Source organism: Acyrthosiphon pisum, chromosome A1, assembly GCF_005508785.2.
Source record: "Acyrthosiphon pisum isolate AL4f chromosome A1, pea_aphid_22Mar2018_4r6ur, whole genome shotgun sequence".
In the NCBI taxonomy this organism is placed as follows: Eukaryota; Metazoa; Arthropoda; class Insecta; order Hemiptera; family Aphididae; genus Acyrthosiphon; species Acyrthosiphon pisum.
Window position 1 is genome coordinate 125950517 of NC_042494.1, and position 17754 is coordinate 125968270.

The 17754-nt window shown below is 28.3% G+C and overlaps 1 protein-coding gene across 2 annotated transcripts in view; it reads right to left on the reverse strand.

Moving 5' to 3' along the window:
• Window positions 1–3924: 3924 nt before the first annotated feature.
• The window catches only part of LOC100163146 (tyrosine-protein kinase transmembrane receptor Ror), a 93310-nt gene continuing 79480 nt past the window's right edge, over window positions 3925–17754 (reverse strand). Inside the window, exons 5-16 of one of the 2 annotated variants that reach the window (XM_029488259.1) lie at window positions 15065–15134; window positions 12960–13059; window positions 8012–8248; window positions 7795–7951; window positions 7486–7725; window positions 7267–7421; window positions 7044–7200; window positions 6649–6969; window positions 6370–6505; window positions 5740–5872; window positions 5424–5673; window positions 3925–4681 (exon numbers count right to left, since the gene is read on the reverse strand). In XM_029488259.1, the coding sequence (XP_029344119.1) occupies window positions 4659–4681; window positions 5424–5673; window positions 5740–5872; window positions 6370–6505; window positions 6649–6969; window positions 7044–7200; window positions 7267–7421; window positions 7486–7725; window positions 7795–7951; window positions 8012–8248; window positions 12960–13059; window positions 15065–15134 (1979 nt within the window). In that variant the 3' untranslated portion in view covers window positions 3925–4658. Of the gene's footprint in view, window positions 5674–5739; window positions 5873–6369; window positions 6506–6648; window positions 6970–7043; window positions 7201–7266; window positions 7422–7485; window positions 7726–7794; window positions 7952–8011; window positions 8249–12959; window positions 13060–15064; window positions 15135–17754 lie in introns of both variants that reach the window. The other variant, XM_029488258.1, reaches the window with a different exon arrangement.

Sequence of the window (17754 nt, forward strand, 5' to 3'; positions counted from 1 at the left end):
AAAATTTGAACTTTAAATCCATATAATTAGTGTGCGGATATAAATGCAATAGGTACATATTATTTTCTTTTTCACATTTTTGGATCTTTAAGAATCATAATAGTTTGAAATTAATGGTTATTGCATTTTTGCATATTTTTACGAAATTCAAAATGTATTGCATATTGAAGCAAAAATTTAATAAAAAGGTATAAAATATTATTTTCACAAGTAGAAAATATTAAATAAATATGTTGTAGGCACTAAATAGTAATTTAAGCAAAGATAAGATGATAATAGAAAACTAATCGATTACGACGTAATCTAATAATACTAAGTTGGATCACAGAATAGATGAAATTTCATCTATTCTGTGGTTGGATCAAATATGCACTGACAACTTCATCAGTTAACGTCAAACCTTCGTACTCAGCATTTTAAAATATCTTAACTGATAGACGTCAAAGCTTCACTGAAGAAAAACTGGAAATGCATATGGTTGTTCATAATATGAATAGTAATAATAATATTGGTATATTTAAATGTACTAATATTAATATTGTGTATACAAATTTGTAGATGGAGAATTACGTAAAAAAAATATCGGTAAATTTACTGTTCAATTTACCGATAAAGTGATAAAAATGGTAAATAGAATCTAAAGTTAAAATAAAATAAATCTAAATTTTAGAATCGTATTCTAAAATTTTAAATTGCTTGTACATCTTAAAAAACTCATAATTCGGTTTAAAATTAAAATATAATAAAACTTTCATGAGAAGCCCTAGATAATGTTCTAAACTTTAAATTTTATAAGAGATAATTTCACTCTAATTCGAGAGATTAATATTATAGTTATAAGCATTATTGTGAACGAAAAATGTGCTATGTTGCACGTGGGCCAGAGAGAAAACAAAAAGTGCTGTGACAATTAACATCATCTTAACATAAATTGAAATTATCATTATTTTACATATTTACATCAATATAAAATAATTGTATATAATAATATGTCCAATGTTCTGTTGAATAATCTGTGTTGGAACTTGGAACTATGTATATAATATAAATGAAAATTATTATTATAATAGGCGGGAAAAATAACAAGCTTCCTATTTTGTTAGTCACGTGCACCAGGGCATAGGACACTTAATACATAAAGCATATAGGGCACCTAAATCGCAATTCGTAACACCCACCACCCAGTATCATATAACTCTTATTGTATATTAAACTACCCATAAGACTATATACTCAAGCCAGGATTAAGGATCAATTGGGCCCCGGGACACCATACACTCTTGGTGGGCCCCCTTTCAACTTTAACTTCAAAATAATGGTATCATTACATATCGACGCCCCCAACGAAAAAGGACGTAACTAAAAAATACATGGGCACAAATTCTTTTTATAGTCATTTTAAGTTCAAATTTGGACGAAATTACATATTAAAAACCTAGAATAACTATTTTAGTTATTTTGTTGTGATTGTATAATATTACTCGTGGGTACTTGAAACTTCTAAAGTATACTATTATATTATATCTATGATAGTATCACGGTTTGTTGTTGATGTATAACGCGTTATAAGTACCTAATACCTTCCATCATCATATAGACCTATTAGTCTACTCCCAATATTGTCAAAAGTATTTGATAAATTCTAACTAAAAGAATTCTAAATGTTATCGATGAAACAAAAGTCCTACCCGACTCACAATTTGGTTTCCGCAGCAATCACTCTACAGTCCACCAAATTCATCGAATAGGTAGTTGATAAAATATCTTATTCTCTAGAAGAAAAACAATATTGCACTGGGGCCTTCTTAGATGTCTCTCAAGCGTTCGACCGAGTTTGGCACGCAGGTCTGCTATTCAAATTGAAAATCATCCTACCATCTAATTACTACCTCTTAATCAAGTCCTACTTAGAAGATCGCTTCTTCTCGGTACGTTATGGCTCAGCCACCTTTTCTCCAAAACCAATCAAAGCAGGAGTCCCCCAAGGCGCAGTCACTGCTCCCTTACTATTTAATATTTTCCTATATGACCAACCCACACACCCACGAGTCTCATAGCTGACTTTGCTGACGACAAAGCACTTATAGCCACCAGCCATGATCCTACTGTTGCCTCGGCACTCATCCAAGAATAATCTCTCACTTGTCGAAAAATGGTATAAGGAGTGGGGAGTAAAAACAAATGAATCAAAATCGACACACTGTACCTTCACCCTTAGAAAGGGGAAATGCCCACCCATTACCCTCAACGAGCATACTCTGCCAATCGCAGTGAGCACTCGCTATCTAGGCATTATTATTGACCAACGTCTTACCTGGTCTCCCCATCTCCGTGATAAACTACTATCCTTAAATAATCGTTTCCGTCTTCTCCGCTCTCTTCTAACTTCCAGCCATATGAGTTTACCTACCAAGCTACTAACATACAAACTTTACCTCAAGCCAATGTGGACGTATGGAATCCAGTTATGGGGTTCCGCAAAAATCTCAAACATAAACCGCATACAGCGCTTCCAATCCAAAACCCTTCGTGCTATTACAAAAGCACCTTTTTACGTATCTAGTAAGTCCTTACACAATGACCTTGCCATCTCAACCATCTTCGACGTACCTAGCTAAAACTGTTTACAGGCGATTCAATTTAAATGTTCAAAACCACACCAATCCCTTAATCAAAGGACTTGCGTCAGCAAATATACCTGGTAACCCTAGGAAAAGATTAAAAAGGCGGTGGTGTCGGGACCTACTAATCTAAAAAACTTTAAATTGTAATATAATACTATTGTAAACCCATATATTTATGTACATAAGTAACTGTCAAAGTGCCTTTACTGAAAGGTTTCTTTAATATGTGTTTCACTCAAGCCATTATTCTTTCATCACTTTTACTCATTGTTCTATTCTGTAACAGATTGTGAATTATATAAATAAAAACAAAAAAAAAATAAATAGCCATTTTTGTATTTTGTTCATGTCGGATTGAACACTAGCAAATACTTCATCCCAAGATTGGCCTTCAACAAAAAGTACTGTATCATCTGCGTAGGAAACTAGTTTTCTGTGTGTATTCAAGTAATTCATTTGGTTTATATGTATATTAAACAGTATTATGGGCGATAGTTGTAGTCCTTTGAGGTACACCACATATTATTGAAGTATGCCTGGTAAACCTTGAAAATCAAATACATGGGGTGGTCCATCAAAAATCTTATAGGAATTTAAAACTATCAAAACTGCATATCCACAACTTTTTTGAAAAAATTGTATATTAAATCGAAAAAAAGATTCAACTTATTATGTCAGTTTTCCAATTATTAAACCAATTTTTTGAACTCGTAAAATTTTTGCAGTTGAACCCTTAAACCATGCATAATTATTTTCCATGTATAATAACTTTTTCAACATATTTAGACTAATTCTAAGTTATTTTAAATATGCCACAAAAGCTTTTTACACTGTTCATCAGTGTGAGTCATTTTATATAGTCAGAGATGTGTTTATTGGCATATGATCAATTATGTTCATAATTGGAGCAAAACATTTGTAAATACAATGAATGAAATTCTGTAGAACAAATTGCGAATAATTTATAATTTGTAATAATAATTAACTTTTTGTTCTAACGTATATTCTATGTGTTTTTTTTTATATATTTCAATATTTTACCAAAAATATGTTTTTAAAATAGGATAAAGAAATTACAGATGTATGAGTTTTAAATGAAAAATAATACACAATACAAAATAAATAACCAAATTAATTCTACAGACTTACGAAAGTGGCTTATTGAAACTATAAAATGATATAGTAAAATAATGGGTCGTAATTTCTGCAATATTCTAGGATAACTATTTTTTTTTTTTTGATGGACACGTGATATAATTCAGGTAATATAATGACATTTTGTTCTTAATAATCGAAACACTTTTATTTAGATATATAGTATAATTATTCTGTAAAATATAAATAAAAACACAAGTATAATAGCGGTTTCTTTGAAAACATTTTCAACAGTCTTTATATTTTAAGTTATGTTTACACACTAAAACATTAAGTAGACTAGAGTGTACCGTTACAATATGAGTATAATAAAAAACAATTTACACATTACTCTTATGACATTTGATTTTAAGTAAACATAGTTATATATAATGTTATAATAGAAAAATGTAATTAATTCTTAAAGAATTATAATATTACCAAGTAAACAATATTATATGCTAATTATTATTAGTCAAAATATACAAAAAAAAAAATACATAGGTAATAATTAATAAATTATATTATACATTATTTGCGTATGTACAACAAAATTCTTATGTACACCTGATAAGTAATAATAATAAAAGTAGTAGGTTATTATAAATAGGTACAAGAGAAACTACTATCTCAACAACGTCACAACTCTAACAAAATTAACACAACCATATTATGGTTTTCAAGAATTCAATCATACACTGGTGTTTTCACTCGTGATTTAAAAGCGTAACGTTTCCTATTCCCATACATGAATGAATTTGAACACGGCAGATGGAGTATGCACAAGAAAATTTAGTTTAAACAAACGTTAAATGTAAGCACGAATATAACTTGGCGTGTGGAAGATGGTTAATTATGAATTCTTGTGATGTGACAGAAGAATATGATCAAATAATTGTTTTAATATTGAACACGAGCAACACCTGTAACGTAAGCGATTGCCATAGTTAATACAGTGGACTTTTGATATTTAAATGCAATTTTTAATTCAATATCTTATAAATAATTTTAAGCAATCATTTTGTCACATTGAAATTTGTATTTGGTGTTTGAAGTTTGAGCTATTGAAGTATGATTGTTGTTTGCGCATGCATTAATAGTGACATGAATATTGCTCATAGAAGGTTTAATTGTTAACAATAATTTAAATACATGACAATTAATTTTGTATAAACTTATAAATTATAATTACTTGAATTTTTACAAAACATGTTAATGGTTAAGTGCAATTCGTAAAGCAAATTTCTTCCCTAATATCAATCACAATTAAATTAATTCAAAATTAAGTAAAATTTTGATAAGAAAAAAAGAAAACATATTATTTATAAAAATAAATATGACACTAACTAAATTTGTACAGTCTTTAGATGAAATTAATTATAATAAATACGAAATTTTCTTGTTTAACGACTAGATTAAGCATAATACAAATATTATTCTAATATTTGTACAACACCACATCGATTAACAAATTATGATAAGAAAATGTACATTTATGTATGTTATGTGAATTGATGAGAGAAATGCACTCGGATAATTAACTATATGTTGTAGTAAGGCAGTAAGCATTTGATATTTATGTACAAAAGGGGACTTCTACATGAGAATAGACTTTAGTGACTCATATGTTGACTGGCCTACAAGTAGATGACACATTTGACGAACCTGTGCGATCAGATTGACTTCCAGGGCGCACCATAGAGTATGTCATAGTAGGTGCTGCTGATACAGACATGGCCGCCCATTGTCGAAGTCGAGAGTGGATTTCTGTGAAATTGGGTCGTCGTACAGGTGCCTCGTGCCAACACTCCATCATTAGTGAGTACATTCTTGATGGACATTCTTGAGGGCACGGAAGTAGTTGGCGCGAACGAATCATTTCAATTACTTCTTGATTGCTATATCCATAATATGGCTAAAAAATAAAATAATATCATGGTTAATAATGATAATTATTTTAAGCAAATATATAAACATTTACTTGTAAACCATAGCTGTAAACTTCCCATAATACAACACCAAAACTCCAAACATCAGATTCAGTTGTAAATTTACCGTACAGAATAGATTCAGGTGGCATCCATCTTACAGGTAACAATGATTTTGATTGTACTCTGTAAATGCAAAATTAGAAATATAATAACTGCTTAAAATTAAATAGTATTTTAATAATTGTTTTAAGTATTTAATCAGTTTTAAAACTTAATAGTTAGGTAAAATTGACATTGTTAAATTCCAAAAAATACATCTCATAGAAATTTAGTTCGAATTGATATTCTGAACAAGACAGATAAATTATTGTTATTTATTACACAGTACATATACATATTTTTAGTACTGTTTTACTAACTAAAATACAATTAATCATATGCAATAATAATAATAATTAATCATTAAGAAGAAAACTTCATATTGCCATTTAAATTTATTGCTAATAAGTGTAAAACATTACATTTTATTTTGATTAAAGAATAATGTAGCTTTATGTGAGATTTATTCATTAAATATTGAATAAAATGGTTGAATATTTGAAAATAAAAAGTATGTAATGTAAAATATTACAATTTACTCTTATAATGATTAAAACTTATAAATATATACAATATCAAACCTGTAATAATCAGATGAATAAATATCCCTTGAAAGACCAAAATCTGATATTTTCACTGTAAGATTTTCAGCGACTAAACAATTTCTAGCAGCTAAATCTCTGTGCACGTAATGATGGCCACATAAGTATTCCATGCCTATATACAATAATTATATATTAATTAAATTCATATGGAAAGGTGTCAAGTGGGGACGCTCAGAAGAATCGATTTTTGTAGGGCTATGGTATGTTCTCTAGCTGGACAGTGTATAGTTACAAATAATAATAATAAACACTGACCTGAAGCTATCTGAGTAGCAATATACATAAAGTCTGCCTGGTTAAGTGGTGGTGCTATTGGGGAATTTGGTGAATGTGGAGAGCGGGCCATAAGGAATTCATGTAAGTCTCCACCAACCATGTATTCAAACAATAAGCATGCTGGACGTGAACACATGCCTACCAAGCAAACCACATTTGGATGTCGTAGTTCTCCCATTAAATCAGTTTCACGTTTAAAGTCTGCTGCAGTCTTAGCGCTTGCACCTTCTTTCAATGTTTTAATGGCTACCATAATTATGGTACCCATATCATTGGCCACTTGACCTTTGAAAACTTTGCCTATTTAAATATATTATGAAAGTAAATTCATATTTAATTAACTAAGAATACATATTATAGATTAAAATACATACCAAAAGCGCCTTCTCCAATTTCCTGTAAAAATGTGATTTCACCCAAAGCATATTGTCTAACTTTACAGTATTTATCCGATTTTTGACTTGAAGCACTCGAGCCTGGTATTAGTGATGATAGTTCTAGACCATTAGTCTTCCCTTTTACAATGTCTTGCTACAGATAAATATTAAAAATATGTTATTATGTTGATATGCATATATTTTTATTGTATTCAACTACCTTTTGATTTGTGTAAGGTGGCAGTCTACGACGTATTGCTGAATTCCGTCGCTTACTTTTTCTTCGAATACAGCAAATTACCATTACCACCAGTACAATAAATAAAGAAATACTGACTGTGCTTACAATGAAAATTGGCAATTGAAGAGTTCTCACTAAACAAACCAAGATCACTTTGAATAAAATCCTTTACAATTTTTCCTTTATCAAATAACTCACTGCAATGTGGTACATCACATATCACTTTTTTCATTTGCCCTGTGTCTGGCATTTCAATAACACACCAAGGTTCACTTTCTTCAGATCCTGGATTGCGACAGAAACGATGGCCTCCTTGAAGTTCCTTGTAATCAGATGTTTTTACAATTAACTGCTGACTCCAACGGACACATGATAGATTTTGATATGATGATATTGTGCCACGGTATGAAACTCCTAGTCCCCAATAACACTTTTCATCTGAAAAACAAAAATAAATTCATATAATGTGCTAATTAATAATAGTTTACAACGTATTAGTTATTTTACCTTCATTGACTTCTGGTTTCTCAATACCAAGTTCAAAACAATCGGTTTTTGGTAAAGAAGAACAATTAGGTAAATTAACAAAACGTCCAAGTAAATGATGTTTTTTGGCAATTGCATGCTCTTGACTACAAATGTCGTTTTCCAATAGTTCACAGTCCTATAACAATAATTGTATATATAATATAAAAATCTGTTATTGAATATTAGAGAAACAAACCTCTTGGCATACAAGCAATGGCTTAGGTATGGTCCTATCCTTTCTACACAACGGATACGCAGTATGACAAATTGAAGGGAGAGCATATTTTGCACAACCCGGGGTCATATCAGTAGATCGTGTAATCACTTTAAAAGCTGAACTGAGGTTTCCTTCAATAAGAGCTTGCGAAGAATTGGCTGGTATATATACGTTTTGACCTTGTAGGTATTTTGAACAATGTGATCCTTGGTACATCTAAAATTAAAATATATTTAACTATTAACTAGATAACAAATTAAGTATTCCAAATTAAATATTTTAATTCAGATGTTATTCTTTAGATTAAAAACCAACTTAACATAAAATGTTAATCGCTTACAATATATATATAAATAACAATATTAAAATGAAAACTTGTACTCGAGACTTATGCATTCTAACCAATATTAATATTTAAGTACAAGTTTTATTTATAATTTATAATAATAATTAAGTAAGCTCAGCGATTACAAAACAATAGTTTTGTAAAATATTGTTATTAGATTTTAGCTATAGAAAACACATCTAAACTCTTGTTGTTTCTATATTTTATTTAAAATTTTAAAATATAAAGAGGTGAATAATTTAGATCACCATTCAAATATTAAGAAAATACAACGCATTTTTCTGAAATTAAATTATCTAAAAATAAAATATAGTCTAACTATTTATGGGAAATATATCTAGTAAATACTTATGAATATTATATGAGTGTAAACATTGAACAATATAATATATATTGGTCCAATTTTCTAATCTACTAGGATTATTTAAACTTTACAATGAATAGTTTAAATTATTTCAACTTCATAAAGAACTCATTTAATTTAATTACATTTATTCCAACACACTAAAATAAACAATTTTACAATCTTTTTTTTAACATTATATGTACCTATATTGGTTTAAATATTATATAAAATTACTATAATTGATTAGTAAAAAACGCCTTAAAGGGACATATTACAGATTTAACAAAACCAAATATATTTTTATTTATTATACAATAAATAAACTAATTACATTAATCAGTGGAATTTATTGTTTTGACGCATGAGTAAAATAAATAAATTAATAAGTACGATGACGGTGATTTTTTTCACACAATGATTTGAATCGATAATAATTATTATTACATTTGCTTCTTAAATGATTATAAGTATTTTTTACATACTGAATAGAAATCATATAATCTCTAAAAATTATAGAGTTTGTGAGATTCCTATTAGCAGTGCTGGTTTCTTCACGGACTTCTTTAGGGACTTCGTCTCTAGTAATATCTTTTGGTTTTTCTTGATGTGTAACCTCAATATCATCACTTATCTCACATAAAAGTTGCTGCAAATCATTCTTACAAGTGGAAAACTTATTGCTAAATTTATTTTCTAAAGAATCATTTTTACTTGCGTCATCAAGCAGAATTTCAAAGCCAACCGAAACTCGTTGTAATACTTCATAACTGTATTTTAATTCACTGGGAAATGAACGAGAATCTAACCATGATTGTTTCATATTATCTTCAGCTTTATCCAGAAGTCGAGAAGTTATCCAACTATTATTTTCATTTATCCATCTATTATAATGTGCATCATAATCAGTATTGAATGTTTGTTGAATGTACTGAGATTTAAACGGATCAATATTACTTTGACATTGTTTAGCTATAGTTAAAATACGATCCATGATACCAACATCAGAATCATCATAGTCTTCAGCATTATTTGTGTTGTAACCACAAGGATTAATCCAAAATGGGTCGTTATTTTCTAAGGTAATATCGTTCACTGGGTTGCATAAAACATTAGAAGTAAAAAGCAAGTATAATACTAAGGTATACATTGAACTTACTTTAAACATTTTAAAGAAACTACAAGTTTATTAGGAACAAATACAAAAAAGTACTATACCGAAACGGTAAAAATACATTTATTTATAATGTATATTTATTTAATAATTGTTATATACAATTTGCAAAAGTTAGCAGCTAGAAAAAAGAGAAAAAAATGTTTAACCTTATTCAGGTGTTTATACAAAGACCATAATTGATTCATTTAAATTAATAATAATTTACATAATGATTATTTTTAAATTTTCAGGAACATTTCCACAAAATATTTAAAATTTTTGTTAAAAATATTACTCATAGGTACTTAAGTAGCTAAACACTTGTTTTTATACACAGCCCAAAGATAAATATATATGAAAAACAACAGGATGTAAACTATTTTTTCCACACAACCGATATTGTTCTCAATACATTTTTTCTAACGTGGCTTAAGTTTATATTCATAAAAGACACTTAATCAAATCTTTTTAAAAAATAGCTATTTTTATTAGACTTGTTTTAAAAACATAAATTCTACCAGTTATATTTGTTTCAATAATAACCATAAGTTATGTAATATTTTAAGTATCAGCATAAAATAATGCTGATAGGTACTTACTTTAAATAATATACCTATAAAACATTTTATGCATATTTAAAGAATTTTATAAATCATAACTATATTATTTATTGTTAGTTTAGGTATTTAAATAAACAATACATTTTTTAAATAAGATTTAAGATTTTTCAAAGATATGATAACTTTTAATTTACACAGTAGGAATCATATTATTAAAAAAAATATATTTATACTGAGTGATTTACCCAGAATGCTCATTCCAATATTAGATTCTGCGTTAAGCGTGGTTTAACAATGGTATTTATTTTTTTTTTATCCTGTATACAAACGTTTTACCAGAAGGAGTACTTCGATTTCCACATATAGTATCTTATCTTTTAGCAAATAGGATCAAAATGGTACTTCAGAGAGGTCATTTTCTGATTTTCTCAATAGTTATTTAATGCCACGGGAAAAACCACCAACAAATTACAAAAACCAGCTAAAAACGGGATTTTAAATTCAAACGTTTTGTTTACCACTATAAAAACAAATAAAAAATTGTGGCAAAACTAAAAATGTATCTTTGTACCATAAAGCTATATGATATAATGATATAACTGCATTATAGATATCTATACCTACTTACAGGCTATACAAAATAATAACAATATAAAATATCCAGGCTGACAAACCGTCTCCACTCCGAATCGTTTTTCGTATTTACATTGATATTATATCATTGAATCCAAGTTTAAATACAATCCATTATACAGTGACCCACTTGTAACCTACTGTACAGCAGAGCAGCATCCACTTATCTGCTTTTCTTCATTTGTTTCTAATGTAAATTATTCAGTGGATTTTTTTTTTGAAAATGTTAATGTACCTAATTAAAACTTTTACATTAAGGATAACAGTCCTTGAAAAATTATTTTATAAAAATATAACATAGGTAGATATAATATTGGATCTAGTATCAACAGTGGCGCCGAACTATATTTTAAAAGGGGGGCAAGTAAAAAGTTATACGGACCACCACCTCCGTTTACGCTTGCTTCAGTGCTGCATATGTATACATTAATAGCTTATTAGGAACATAATTCATATGTAGTTTTCTGGGGTACCCACGGACCCCCACGACCCCACCAACTGAAAAAGGGGGGGCGGTCGCTCCTCTTGGGTTATAGGTTCGGATAGGAGCATCAATAAATTATACTTGGACAATTTTTATAAATTATAAATATATCGATTAATATAAATCACTAAAATCATAAAATTTTTGTAGCTCCAATTTCTTCCTAACCCATTAATATGGACCTATTATCCTTGGTACACAAAGTTAAATAACTCAAAAGCGATCTATCTGATAAAATTATGATTTAGATACTTCAAAATTTTCAGAAAAATTATCCTTTATATTTACAGTAGAAAAGGAGGGTTTTCGTTTGAAAAACAAGTTTGTAACTCCACAGGGCTCAAAAAAAGTAATACATAAAAACTAAAATAATTAAAAATATAGTCATTAAGTATATTTAAAAATTCCTAAAATCAGGATTTGAATAACTACTTTATTAAAAAGAAAAAGGGATGAGTATGCACTGTGAGTCATTCTGTATATACATAAAAAAGTATTTATTTTTTTAATAAAATCCAAAATATGGCGGCAAGAAAAAAAATTTAAATAACTGATCCTATTAATGACAAAACAGGCGCAAATCATTCTTAGTATATATCCATGAAGGTCAACACTTTAAAGTGGCGATATACATGAATATCCAATGATTATGAGTAGGGATTTCATCGAAAACTTTGCATCACTTGACTCAGAACCACTCAAGGATTTATCATGGGAAAGGTGAACTTTATATGAATATAAGTTTGCATTTAATTATCTAGCAATACAAACTACAAAATCAGACACAAAAATCAACACTGTCTCTCAACAATATTCCATCAAAAAAACACAATAATATATTAATATCCTATTTTACTTATAACTGAAAATCAACTAATTGAAATCGAAGAAATATACATTTTTAATTTAAATTTATAAATATTCTAAATATACGAAAATAACTTGTTCCAACAAATTGAAATTGTTTTTTTTAGATAAAAAATAATGATAGTTTTCAAAAAATTGAAATTTTCCTTTATTTTCTTGTTACAACTACGCAAAAAGTTTCACTTTTTACAAGCGTTCTTGTGACACACACACTTTATGTACATAAACAATTAATATAATATTATAACTAAATATTATGATGTCCAACCAGACATAAAATTGTTGTTTGTTGCAATAGAACATTTTTTATTTTAATAATTTATATATATTATTATCGTTTAGGTACTTTCAAAATTACAATTTTTAAGGTTTGCAAAACAATATATTTGATTTTGAACTTTGTTGCATTGCAGTTCAAATTTTAGAGGATTCTTATAATTTACTTTCAATAGTTCTTAAAACAAATATGAACAGTTAAAAGACATTAGGACAACACCTACAATAGATTAGATACATTTACGAAATAATAAATACTTACTTGACATATTGGGTAAGTTAAGACTTGACTAAGCTCTGGAATAGTTTCGAGTGGGCTTTGCTGTTCATTGATTCCAAGGTGTGAGTTGATTTTGGTTTCCCTAAAAACAATAATTTTCATCAAACTATAATTAACTGCAATTTATGTTTAATCAATAATATTAAAATACTTTTTGATGAGGTTTTCAGCACAACATGCTAAAATAGTTGTTATAAGTAGGAAAATCAAATTAAACATAATATTCTCAACAGACATCATAAAATAACCAAGAAATGACTAAACTAATCTATGAATACATCCATTAAGTAGACAAATGACAAATGAGTAGGAAATATTTCTACAGAAACAATTTGATCATCTTGAGATAAATATTTCATTAATACTAAATTTATTAATATTAAATAATAATAATAAATTGTTGTCTGTTGAATACTTGAATAATTAATAATGATTAATGAATATTGATATTATAAATATTATTATTATTTGACTGATGTAAGCTGATACTACAATGATTTTTGTATACAATTTGGCGCGCATGCGCTGGTATATTATTATAGTCGTTGATCTCGTACCTGTACCACAATCATAGGGTCACGTAGGTTTTTGTAACGTCTTTGGTATGATTTTACCATACCGAACAGCGGCAAATTCAAATTTCAAGTGGTTGCTGCAGTTATTGTACTGTACCGTACGTTATTACCATTATTGATTGTAAAATATAACACTATTTATTAATTATACTTAATCAATGTTATTAAATATTATAATTATATAATAACCAATTTAAAATTGATTTGTCCGAGCCGTAAAAAATGTAGTACAAATAATTGTAGGGTTTAATGCAGATATCTTGCTCAACGTTTAACGACGGTACCTACCTACCAATAATGTAAAACGATTTTTTAAGATTTAGATTAGAATCGGATTAAGAGTTATTAAGTCTACTCTCATGCACGCTTACCGACAACAATCCGTGTTCGTATCAACCAGAACTATATTACATAGGTTCTTAATAAATAAAATAATACTCAAACTAAATATGGTTCTGCTATGGCGCGTGAACATTTTGTATCGTGCTACTGTCCATAAATTGAATCAACATGGCGTGTATAATACTCATCAAAAAGTAAACTAATAATTCAACAATTATTTTTTTTACAGCTGGGAAGGTGTTAATCATTTGCAAGGATTTCAACATACCTAGTCAAGTTAATCCTATATACCTATACGACTATACCTAGATGCATTTTCATGGATCAAGAAACAGATAAGAATTATTTTGAATCATACATTGCGGATTATATGTGGAGATTAAAGCTAAATGATGGAAATCAATTTAATAATAATAAGTTTATTTATTTGGTTTAAGAAAAAATTACAATACTAAGATTACCTACGCTTACCTGTTTGATATTTTGAAAAACGCATTGCAGAATTTAGCCTGCGTCTTATAATTGTATATAATTTAATTTATTATACAGTTATTATAATTATTATTATTTTTTTAAATACCTATATTGTTATTATTAATACCTATTACTCATTTATGATTTTTTTGTAAATGTTTAATAAAAAATTATTAATTATTATCTGGTCCTATATAATATGATATTTGTAACTAATTATCTATTATTATGATTTATGGTTGGAAGAACGATATAACAAAACTATAGTACCAATTAAAAATAAGCAACTAAATTGGGAATGTTTATAAATATTGATAAACAAATCTACAAAAAATAATATGGTGTCAGGGTACGAACACAATGCACTCGGATACGTTCAAGTTTGTTTATACAAATCTAAAACATATTCGACTATCTTTATAAAATATAGTACCTATTGCTGTAACAGTATATAAAATGTAATATATATATATATTAGTATAATATACTAATATAATATTATTACAATACGCTATTTACTTATTAGTTAATGTTTTGCACTTTTCACATTTAAGCATAATATTACTAACCTTAAGTCCTAAACCTTTGATAATGCAACTAATTTTTCTCAAGCCAGAGAAACTTTAACAAAAAGAGTGGATCAAGCCCAGTCAACTATAATACTATAATATGAGATATCGTAAGATCATGACTTACCCTTCTAGTACTACCGGATACTGGTTTGAAAATCCGAAATGTGGTATGTCTATACTGGATTCATCGTGGCCTGTAAAATAAAATGTCGATTAAAACATAATTGATTTAACTAGAGTATAATTTTAGGTACCTATGTGTAAAATATACGCACGTACCGACTAAATATTAATACATATTTTAATTAAGTTTTAAAAATGTCTCAACAACTAGGTATAATAATTAAGTATCTATGTGTATAATATGCAGGGATTTTATATACCTATACGAAAATAATTAATAATAAACACTGTGGCTGCGTGAGCCCAAGACTAAGTCATACCTACCTATCTATCTATCAAACTACCAATATGCCGCAATCAGTTAAGTGACGCCCAACTCAGCCCAAAATATATAATATAATATTGACTCAGGAAAAGAGGATGATTAATATTATATTAAAATGACCAAAATGTTTGTATGTAGTGATCGCTACAGTTCATATATATGAAAATATATATATAATATTATAATATAGCCTATAGGTTCCACTACAGCAGGCTGCATCCGTATACGACACTCTCCTTTACATTATAGTCCTCTGACATAATAATAAATTCTATAGGCACATACACATGTTGCAGGCACACATACACATAAATATTTCGGTCATTTATTACTGCCTATGGAGGTGAGTTGTTTATGTACATGTGTGTAATTACGATGCGGTCTAGTTTGATCCTTAATCCTGTATAATGTTAGAACGCATCACGAAGCGTGCATAATATAAGGTGCAGATCCGATTAATGGCGGTATATCTGAAATTAGCCACAATAATATTATAATATTACTCGGTCGATTTAGGTTACTGAACAAACAAAATAAATACTGAATGCTAAATACACTCCGAAAATTCACGTTATAAAATATTATATCTGTACAATAAACAAACCACGTATAATAATTAAAACATTCAGCTTGAATTTATTTGCCTGGTATACCGCTTACACCTTGTTTTGAAGTGCCTATTATTAAATACTAAGGACTTACGTGATTACTTATTGATACTGAGATATTGCTATTTCCTTTTTGTTACAATATTATAATTTTACGTCAGCAGGTTATGAACTGGTAGGTAAAATATGGTAAACGTTTATGTAAGGTACAATTTTTAAATAAATATTTCAGGGATATAGGTACTTGATAATTTTATTCGATCGTGGCATCTGCCATATTATACAATTCTTCTACTTCTACATAATAAAATAAATTGTTATTCAACGTTTTGTAAATTCATCGATGTGTTTTTTATTATTGAGCTTTCTGAATCAATACATGATTACGGGTTTTCGCAATAACATATCGGTCTACTGTATATAGAATAGGTAAAATGTATAATAGGAAGAAAACAGTTTTATTACCATTACGTTTGAATCCAAAAACAACAGACACACGATTATGCTGTAACACATATTATTTGTTATAACCATAAATGAGTCAACGGGATTTACTTAGGATTAAGATTAGTGGGTAGTTATTTATCTCAGCCGACTTTTATATATAACCAAATGTTACAGTTCTTCGTACCTATAATTGATATTACAAAGGGGGTGATTTTTTTCCATATTTTTACAAATGCAGCCTAAAAATATTTAAACAATACGAATGTATGTACATGTTTTGAATTGAACAACATCGTATTACATCGGAGGTTCCTAACCAAGGCGCCTCCAACTCAGATTTATATAAAGATAATATTATAAAGGTAATTGGATTTTTATTTTTGTAAAACATTTACCTACAAATTATAATAACAATAATTATTAAATTATTTCACTACAATGTTCAGTATAATTTTGTTTTTGCAATACGATACATACGATCAAAACGAAACTTAGAATTTAGAAGAAGGCAATATTTAATACCCTACATGATTCCCTATATAAAACGATATTACCTATATAATATTATATAAGGTGTAACTACAGCAAGTTATAAAATTATAATGATACTAGGTAAGTTTCGATAAACTGCAATGAGAAATGCATTTCTATACAATATTTTTATACAACATGTTACACATATCCTTTAGCTACTCGTTTTTATTCATCTTTTTTGTACAACAAATAAGTTATACCTATTACTATAGTTGCGATAGTTGTACTCAAAGGTAAATATTACATTTTGTACTTTTTAGAGTAAATACAACTGAAATGAATAAAAACTGCATATAGAAGATTATTCCACAGTTCCGAAAACAACCATACTCTTCCGCAAGTTCACTCATGTGATTATTCCGCATAACAACTTAAATTCATTCATTAATCGAAATGCCTCCGTATAATATTATATTATACTCTTGCGAAATGTATACATAGTATAACTTTTAAATTACTCAAGCTTAGAAAATAGTACGTTGAATTCACGTACACATATATATATATATGTAGCTAAGTATAGTAAAAACAAACTTCATGCGTTGTTTAAAATATAAAATTATAAACCCAAAAATATATATATTAAAAACAGTGGCAATAGTATAACGAAGTATAATATTATTAAATATCAATACGATATGGCTGTTCACTTGCACACAAACTGCAGTGATTCCAAGAAGTTTTACCGACTCAAACGCGATGGTATTTGGTTGGATGTCTATATAATTTTTACTGCATCGGCATAACTTTTAAGAAATAAGACTGCAGAATAGCATC